This window comes from Dipodomys ordii, unplaced genomic scaffold, assembly GCF_000151885.1.
Source record: "Dipodomys ordii isolate 6190 unplaced genomic scaffold, Dord_2.0 Scaffold371, whole genome shotgun sequence".
Lineage (NCBI taxonomy): Eukaryota > Metazoa > Chordata > Mammalia > Rodentia > Heteromyidae > Dipodomys > Dipodomys ordii.
Window position 1 is genome coordinate 89,885 of NW_012267587.1, and position 8,782 is coordinate 98,666.

General features: G+C 47.1%; 1 protein-coding gene across 1 annotated transcript in view; it reads left to right on the forward strand.

Moving 5' to 3' along the window:
• The first annotated feature begins 2,150 nt into the window (after window positions 1–2,150).
• The window catches only part of LOC106001697 (zinc finger protein 684-like), a 59,825-nt gene continuing 53,193 nt past the window's right edge, over window positions 2,151–8,782 (forward strand). Inside the window, 2 exon segments of the mRNA XM_013036707.1 lie at window positions 2,151–2,244; window positions 3,821–3,892. Of these exon segments, the coding sequence (XP_012892161.1) occupies window positions 2,151–2,244; window positions 3,821–3,892 (166 nt within the window).

Below are 8,782 nucleotides of genomic sequence, written 5' to 3' on the forward strand. Positions count from 1 at the left end.
TTTTATGACTTTGACTGCTATACTTCACTCAAGCAGTAATTACTGAATATAATAGCTACAATGTACCTAGCTGGGGAAGGTCCTCAGTTTACTTTCCCAAGGTGGAGAAGTATATGAGCTAAAATCTTCAGGTCTCAGCTTTACTTAGGCTGCTTGGCTCAGGGAAGAGGGGGACCTTTTCTGAAAATTCTTCTGTCCAGAAAGAGCTCTAGTTTATTCTCAATAAACAGTAGCAGGTGCTGCTAGAGATAAGGATGGTATAGAATAGATTGTGACCTAGGAGCTCACATCCTCAGGAGGGAGGCCCAAACTGAGAGCTGCTCTGTGGAGAAATCAAAGAACTAGTGAGAAAATGAATATTTTAGGTCAGCAGGCAAGGGAAGGGGTTGCTGAGGTAGAACTTCTGCTCCCATTCCTGAGAAAATGGAGAGAACTACACAAAGGTTTATTTTTACGTGTGTGTGTGTGTGTGTGTGTATGCATGCCAGGGGGCTTGAACTCCAGGTCTCATGCCCTTGCTTAGCTTTTCCTGCAAGGCAGATCCTCTACCACTTGAGCCAAACCTCCACTTTTTTTTGCTAGTTTATTGGAGGTAGGAGTCTGTCAGCTTTGTCTGCCCAATCTGGCTTTTAACAAGTATCCTCAGATCTCAGCCTACTGAGTAGCTATGGTTATAAGCAGAAGCCTTCAAGTGTCCAGGTCCTCAAAAAGGTTTAGAGAAGAAGTTTCTAGAAGTTTGCAAAGGCCCTGCCTGATTTGTTAACTTCTTGGGTATTTATTTAGTTAGGAAAACAGCAAGATCAGCCTAACTAGGAGAAAAGCAAAAGGTGTAAATCGGTCATATCATGTCGACCTTGCAGGCTGTAAGGATTCTTGTGGACTGTTAATGTGAAGGAAAAGTACTGGTGAGTCCCCACAGTTCACCTGGGGTTCTAGCCGCTCCTCTGGCTACTCTGTTACAGCAGTGTGCCCAATATAAAAGAAGTATAATATTAGTCATCACATCATTCACAGTAGTGGAAAGGTAGGAGCAACGCAAATGTCCATGGATGAATAAACAAAATGTGATCTATGCATCCAATGAAATACTATTCAATCTTAAAAAGGAATGGCATTCGGACCCATGCTACATGAATGAATCTTTAATATATTGTAAGTGAAATAAACCAGATATAAAAAACGACAATTTGTTTCCACATCCATAGTTAAACAATAGTAAAAATAAATAAATAAAAGTCAAATTTGCTGGGTACCCATGGCTCACATTTATAATACTAGCTTCTCAGTGGGCTGAGAACTGAGGATGGAGGCTTGAAGCCAGGCTAGGCAGAAGAATCTCTGGGACTCTTAACCCAATTATATCAAAAAGTCGGAAGTAGAGGTGGGACTCAACAGTAGAATATCAGCCTTGCAACAGTAGAATATCAGCCTTGCGCAAAAAAAAAAAAATTCAACTTCGAGTGGAGAATGAGTCGGTCAGTGCGGGTGAGAAAGAGCAAGCTTTCTGGGTGCAAAAGCACTGTGGCAGAGCAGAGCACACAAAGCCAGCCCTAGGCTGACAAGGAAGGGCAGAAAAGACAGGAGAGGTTTGATTACTCTTTTATTGGCCAGCCCTGTGGGTTGACCTCAGGGCCTGGGTCTTGTTCCTGAGCCTCGTTGTGCTTAAGGCTAGTGCTCTACCACTTGAGCCACAGCCCTGCCCTGCTTTTGGCATTTTCTGAGTCTTTCTTGGAAATAACACTTTCATGGACTTCCTGCCAGGCTGGCTTCAGAGATTGATCCTCAGATCGCGGCCTCCCAAGTAGCTAGGCATACAGGCATGAGCTACTACTTCCCCCCATTTCATTAACTCTTGTGTGTCATCCCCAGGAATGTGCACTGGAGCCAAGGTGACCCAAGCCTTCAGGGGAGCCCCAGACACCGGGGGCTGAGCAAAGGCGGGACTCCAGCATTATCTGCAAAGCCCAAGGAACTCGATTCCAGTGACCATTAGCAGCAGCAGAGGAGGCAGGGATCAGACTGGAGTGCACTCCAACTGCACCAAAATGCACCAGGAGCACCAATGCCCAGCGAGCACCAATTAGCTCCCAACAACCCAACTCCGCCTCTTTCTCACTGCCCAGTGGGTGAGGGAGCTACCAAGGAGCAGGATGCACGGTTGCAGCTCCAGAAGAGGGACCTCTAATGTTGGACCCACTGTTGGCACCCGGATAGACTTGAATCTCCACGCGAAGGTGAAGGCGAGTGATACAAGCATTTGCTAGCAAGTGTAGAATGGGGAATCATGGGTCTGGTGGTGGCTTCACAGTGCCCAACACTTGCATTGGCGGCGCCAACTTACCCTGCAGCTGTGACTCAGTGGTATGGCCCAGCTTGCTAGTCAGGCAGCGGTGGAAATGCTATAGAGTCAGAGTGGGGACAGCGCCATTGCTGTCTTGGGTTTGGTTAGTTGTTGTCGTTGCCACCACGTGGACACACGGTCAGGTCTGACCATCCATATTGGCCACATGGTGATTGTAGAGTATGGCATCTAATCTTCATGCTGGGGGAGGAAAACCAGCCTCCCAGATGATAGGCGTGCCCGGATCCCTGGAGGCAGGGGTGGGCACTTAGCTGATAGGTTATTGAACCTGTCAGTCCAATGCCTGGGACTGAGAATTTCCTGTGGCTCTGCCCCCTGAGCCGATCTATTTAGGCCAGCTGATGGGGGTGTCCGGATCCCTGGGGTGAGCACTTAGCTGATAGGTTATTGAACCTGTCAGTCCAGTGCCTGGGACTGGGAATTTCCGGTGGATCTGCCCGTGCTCGGATCTTTTTAGGCTCCGAACAGCTTAAGTCTTGCCACGTGTGTCTCCCTAGTTGAGTGCTGGGTCCTGTCTCATCTCTGGCCATCATGCCATGGTAATTCAGATCTCCATGGAAGCTGAATTGCCTTGTTGGTATTGTTTTTATTTCTTTCCTCTTTAGCATGTTTGCTAGCTGGGTTATGTGTATTTGGGGGGCTGTGGGCCTTTGTAACAACAGGCAGCCTGCAGCCTGTTAACTGTGTAATAAAGACTCCAGTATTTCATATTCCAAAATGTGGCTTCAGGGATAGCTCACAACACAGCTAGTGCGGAGCAGGGCTGCCTGGCTCTGAAGGGGCTTTTTCAGGCGGTGGTACTGGTGGCCCTGGTCTTCCTGCCCAATGTGGGGCCGTGGGCTTTGGACCGTGAGAGGCAGCTCGGTGGCACCCGTGGGGGTTCAGAAAAAGTGCTGGTTCTAGCTGCGGGCAGGTGAGTGCCTCGGTCCGGTATGGCATGGAATGCTGCTTCCCCCTTCTCCAAATACTTTTCTGCTGCCCCTTCTTGCTCCTTCTCCTCCTGTCGGAGTCCTCAGAGGCAGCAGGGGGAACATCTGCACTTTTTCCCGCCTTTTTTTCCCCCAGATGGGGCAAATTGAGGTCCCAAGGATGAAAATGTGTCCACTCAATTGAATCAGAATTAGAACCCAGGGCCCTTGGTGCCCCAGTCTGGGACTCTTATTTCAAATTTCCATGCTTTACAGTCAGTCCTCCTTTCTGTTGCCCTCTCTCGTCCCCTGATCTCATCCAATGTTCTCTTTCTGGGGAGAACCCTGTGTCCCAGGGTGTGATGCCTTCTGTAGGACTGGTTCCCTCCTCATCTCTGCTCTCCTCCCTCATCCCCGCCCCCACCTCACCTGATCCTGTTGTTTCTGCTCAGGTCAGTCCCTTTTTCATTTTACCATTTGCACAGGGGCCCCTGGGCCTCCCTGCTGCCCTCTCCCTATTTGGCTTTCCTCATTCCTATTTTTTTCTCAGATCCTGTGGATTCCTTGGGGAGTGAGTGCAGAGATCCTCTTGGAGCTTCAGGTGCCTTGGATAGGGTGAAAGGTGAGTTTCTGGCTCTTGAGGAACTTGCCACCTTTAACTCTCCAGGAGTATGGAGGTGTCCTGGTGGAAGGATCCCCCAAAATGTCCCGAAGCACAATTCCTTGGGGGTAGAATGCCACATGCCTTCCTCTTCTCCTCTGAATTGACGGGACTTAGTATTTTTTCCATTCCAAACTGTGATCATTTTTTGTTATTGCCTTTTTGAAACTTAATCATGTACCTGTACCTGTGTACATGCATTAGGCTAAATTTGCATTTTTCTGTGTGTGTGTGTGTGTGTGTGTGTGTGTGTGTTTGTGTATTCAGATCCTGGAACTTGAACTCAGGGCCTGGGTGCTGTCCTTTAGTGTTTTTCACTCATGGCCCATGCTCTGCTGCCTGATCCACAGCTCCACTTCTGGCTTTTTGGTGGTTCATTGGAGATAAGTCGTACAGATTTCACTGGCTTAGAACAAGGGTTCTCATATTTCAGCCTCCTGAGTAGCTAGGATGGCATGTGTGAACCATTGGCACCTGGCTTTGCCTGCTCCCTCACATCATTCCAACTCCCTTATCTCCTAGCAAGTCTATGGATACTTAAATTGCTTCCTATAGTAGGCATTTCAGATTTGCTTATGGGATTTTTCCTGGTCCCATAAGAAGTGGGTAATTTGTGTATCAAGATCTGACTTTGTTGGCTGGCCTCAAAGGAAGAGGCTGGATTTGTTTTTGTTGGGGGGGGGTCCTGTCATGGCACCTGAACTCTGGGCCTGGGTGCTGTCCCTCAGCTCTTCAGCTCAAGGCTAGCACTCTACCACATGATCCACAGCACCACTTCCGGCTTTTTCTTTTTGCTTATGTGGTGCTGAGGAATGGAACCCAGGGCCTCATGCATGCAAGGCAAGTGCTCTACCACTGAGCCACCTTTCCAGCCTAAGAGGCTGAATTTTTGAGGTTGATGCTTTTCCTTTCTCCTCAGTCTCTGGCTGGTCTCTGGCCATTCTGGTGTGTTGAGTACAGAGGGCTCTTTGCCACAGGGCTAATCAAATGGAGATTAGCAAATGCTCTAGTTAATACCTTGAGGTTAACTTGGCAGCTAGAAGTACGTCCTGTAGCAGTTAATTGCCCTTGTCAGTGTTTGAATTGTGTGAGTGAGTTGTGTGTCTTCTGTATTTTGCATATGCCGGACCCTCTGCATTTCATACATGTGTCACAGTCAGAAAGACAAAGACTTAAATGAGACTGTTGCTTCCTAACAACCACAATGGAACTGAGAATAGAGGGAGCCTCTGTAGCATGTGCAGTGTAGTGGGGAAAGGAGGTGAGCCACAGTAACCTAGCCCGGATCTCTCTTTGAGACCTCTCCTCTTTCCCAACTTCATATGGGAACTGGAGGAAAGCTGGTAACCAGGGCTGCTAACACTAGCCCAGAGCCTGCAGGGAGGGTTAAGCTCTCCTCAAGCAGGGATGATTAGCAGGTCAGGCCTTATCCAGGAGGAATGGAGCTGGCAGCAGGGGAGGTTCAGGAGCCTGTAGAGAAGCTCACCCCCACTTCAGGATGATGGGTCCTAGGTATGAGCCAGGGTCTCTCAGTGGGCCCTGGCCTTATGGATTACCAGAGTGCTAGTTAATAAAGGAATATAGTTAGTTAGCTGGGCACCAGTAGCTTATGCCTGTAATCCTAGCTACTCAGGAGGCTGAGAGCTAAGCTCATGATTCAAAAACAGCCTTGGCAGAAAAGTCTGAAACTTTGCTCTCCAATTTACTACCAAAAAGCCACAAAGTGGATCTATGGCTCAAGTGATAGGAGCACAGAAGCTCAGGGACAGGATCCAGGCCCTGAGTTTAAGCCCTAGGACCAGTCCCCAAAATAAAACAAAACTGAAACACAACGTTACTCTGTGCTATGGCTGGCAATTCTAGGTGCTAGTAGGACTCTCATTCCAGAAACCTATAAGGAAACTAGGGTTCTGTGGGGCTTGAACTTGTTTAAGATCCCCACCATGAGCTAGATTACCATTGGCCTTCCTGGAATTGTGCCCAAGGCTATCTAATTATTGGGCATGTACAGCTTTTTAATTTAACTTTCATTCTCTTGGAAGTGAGCTGCGGCTAAAGTGGTAGAGCATCAGCCTAGAGAGAAAAGGTTATGAGATAGCACACAGACCCAGACTTCAAGCACCAGCACTGGCACAAATAAACGCTCTCTCTTTTCCACCTATATGAGCCATGGAGAGACTGGTGTTGGAGTGAATGCAGTTGTGCTCTTTTGCTTACTAAATGGTAGGTCTTTCTGTACTTTATAGTGCCGACTGGCTTGAAATCATGGCCTGGGTACTATAAACTGAGCTGTTTTGCTCAGTTCTACCACTTGAGCTACAGCTCTAATTCTAGGTTTTTAGGTGGCTCATTGGAGGTAAGAGTCTCATGAACTTTCCTGCCCAGACTGGTTTGAACCATGATTTTCAGATCTTGGCCTCTCCTGAATAGCTAGGATAACAGATGTGGGCCACCAGCACCTGGCTTAGCTGGCTAAAATGCAAACCACCTGGAGGCAGCCCCAGAGACTTGGATTTAGTTGGTCAGGTTGGGGCTGGCACTATGCTGTGTGTCTGTGTGTTTGTGTGTCTGTACGTGCTTGTGCAGTTGCCTAAACACAGGACCTCATATTCTATTTTGTTGTTGTTGATGCTGGGGCTTGAACTCAGGGCTAGGGTCACATCCATGAGAGTCTTTTTCTCAAGGCTACCACTGAGCCACAGCTCTATTTCCAGCTTTTTCTGAGTAATTTACTGAAGATAGAATTTCATGGAGTTTTGTGCCCAGGCTGGCTTTGAACTGTGATCCCCAGCATCCTGAGTAGCAGCAGCAAGGATTACAGGTATGAGCCAACAGCACCCAGCTCATATTTGTAAAGAAAGATGAGGTAGTGATTATCTTTTATCATAAAGCTTGCCTCTGGGCATAAATAGTTTGTGTGCTACTTGTTGTTGTTATTGTTGTTGTCAAGTCAGAGGTGGGGATGGAACTCAGGACCTTGTACTTGTCAGGACAGGCTTCTCCAAGAGCTAAATCCCCAGCCCCACCTCATATTTTTTATTGTTTTTTTCCCCTCACAATTGGTGCTCTACCAGATGAGCCCCATCTCTATTTTTGTTTTATGTTTTTGATTTTTTTTCTTGTTAACTGGAGGTAAGAGTGTCAGACTTGCCTGCCCAGGCTGGCTTTGAACTGCAATCCACTCATCTCAACCTCAGGAAGTAGAATGGTGGGTTTCCAGAGGCTGGGAAAAGGCATGGATGGGTGTTGCTAATTAATAGGTACCCAATTTCAGTTTGGGATACTGAGAAAGTTCTAGAAGTTGATATCAGTGAGGTTGCTTGAAATGTGACTGTACTTAAAGCCACTGAAGTGTATACTTCTACTTGGTTCGAATAGCATGTTTTATGCTATACTTATTTTCACACAATGAGAGAATAATTAACATTGCAGCCAGAGAGGGGCTGGAAAGAAAGGTTGGCAGGAGGTGTAAAGTTCACTCATTCAGTTTCTCACCACCAAATATCTGTTGTTGGACCATTTGTGCTGGGCCTGTGCCAAGTTGGAACAAAGGCAGTGGGTGGTTGCTTGGAACTGGTGGTCTATTACTTGAGCCACACTTATACTTTGGGCTTTTTGCAGGTTAATTGGAGATTAATCTCTCAGATTTAGCTGCCATGGCTGGCTTTGAACTTAATATACTATCTTAAACTCATGAGTGGAACCTGCTCTCTCTTTTCTTTTGTCAGTCGTAGGGCTTGAACTCTGGTCTTGAGCGCTATCCTTGTGATCTTCAGCTCAAGGCGAGTGCCCGCTTGAGCCACAGCACCACTTCCGGTTTTCTAGTGGTTTATTGGAGATAAGAGTCTCATGAACTTTCCTGCCCGGGCTGGCTTTGAACCGTGATCCTCAGATCTCAGCCTCCTGAGTAGCTAGGATTACAGGTGTGAGCCACCAGCGCCAGGTCTGCTCTTTTTTGTTGTTGTTTTTGGTTATCAGGCTTTAACTCAGTGCCTGGGCACTGACCCTGAGCTCTTCTGCTTAAGGCTAGTTCTCTACCACTTCGAACCACTGTACTACTTTTGGTTTTCTGGTGATTAATTAGAGATGAGAGTCTCACAGACTTTGCTGCTCTTTAGCCTTGAACTTCAATCCTCTGATCTCAGCCTCCTGAGTAGTTAGGATTACAGGCAGGAGCCCCTGCACCTTGCTGGAGACCTGCTTTTCTATGAGGGAAGGGGCTCGGATTATCTCCATTTTACAGATGTAGAAACAGAGGCAAAAAAATTAAAATGACTTGTCTATGATGTCACTTGTCTATGAGCTGGGGCTTTTATCTTATAGCTTTCCAATTGCAAAGCTCACCCTCAAATAATACTCCATTTGTGTGTGGCCTTTGTCATCCCATCATATTCCTGTACCAAGGAACCAACAACACCCACAGGTGTGATTAAGAACATGGCTCTGTCTGGTGAGGAGACAGCCTGGATTTGAGTCTCATGTTCACTATTGAATTTGGATTGAGATGTTTGTATGGCCAAGATTCAAGTTTTGTGATCTTGTCTCTGGCCAATCATTTGTTCTGTGTTCCAGTGGCCAGGTCTGTAAGACTAGGATAATTTATTACCAAGTTCACCCATTAAAGTCAGCTTTATAGTTCATTTGAGTGAAGATGGCAACCTTGGGCTGAGTGTCTCATTCAGTGGTATTCTGTACATTTTTAGCATGGTGGGAAGGAGGAGGGCGGTGAGGGTAGAGGAAGAAGAACCAAGAGGAAGAGGTAGAGGTAGAGGTGGAAGTTGGCAGGTATCAGTGTGTGGAGCCAGTAATCCTAGTTACTCAGGCGGCTAACATCTGAAGATGATAGTTCAA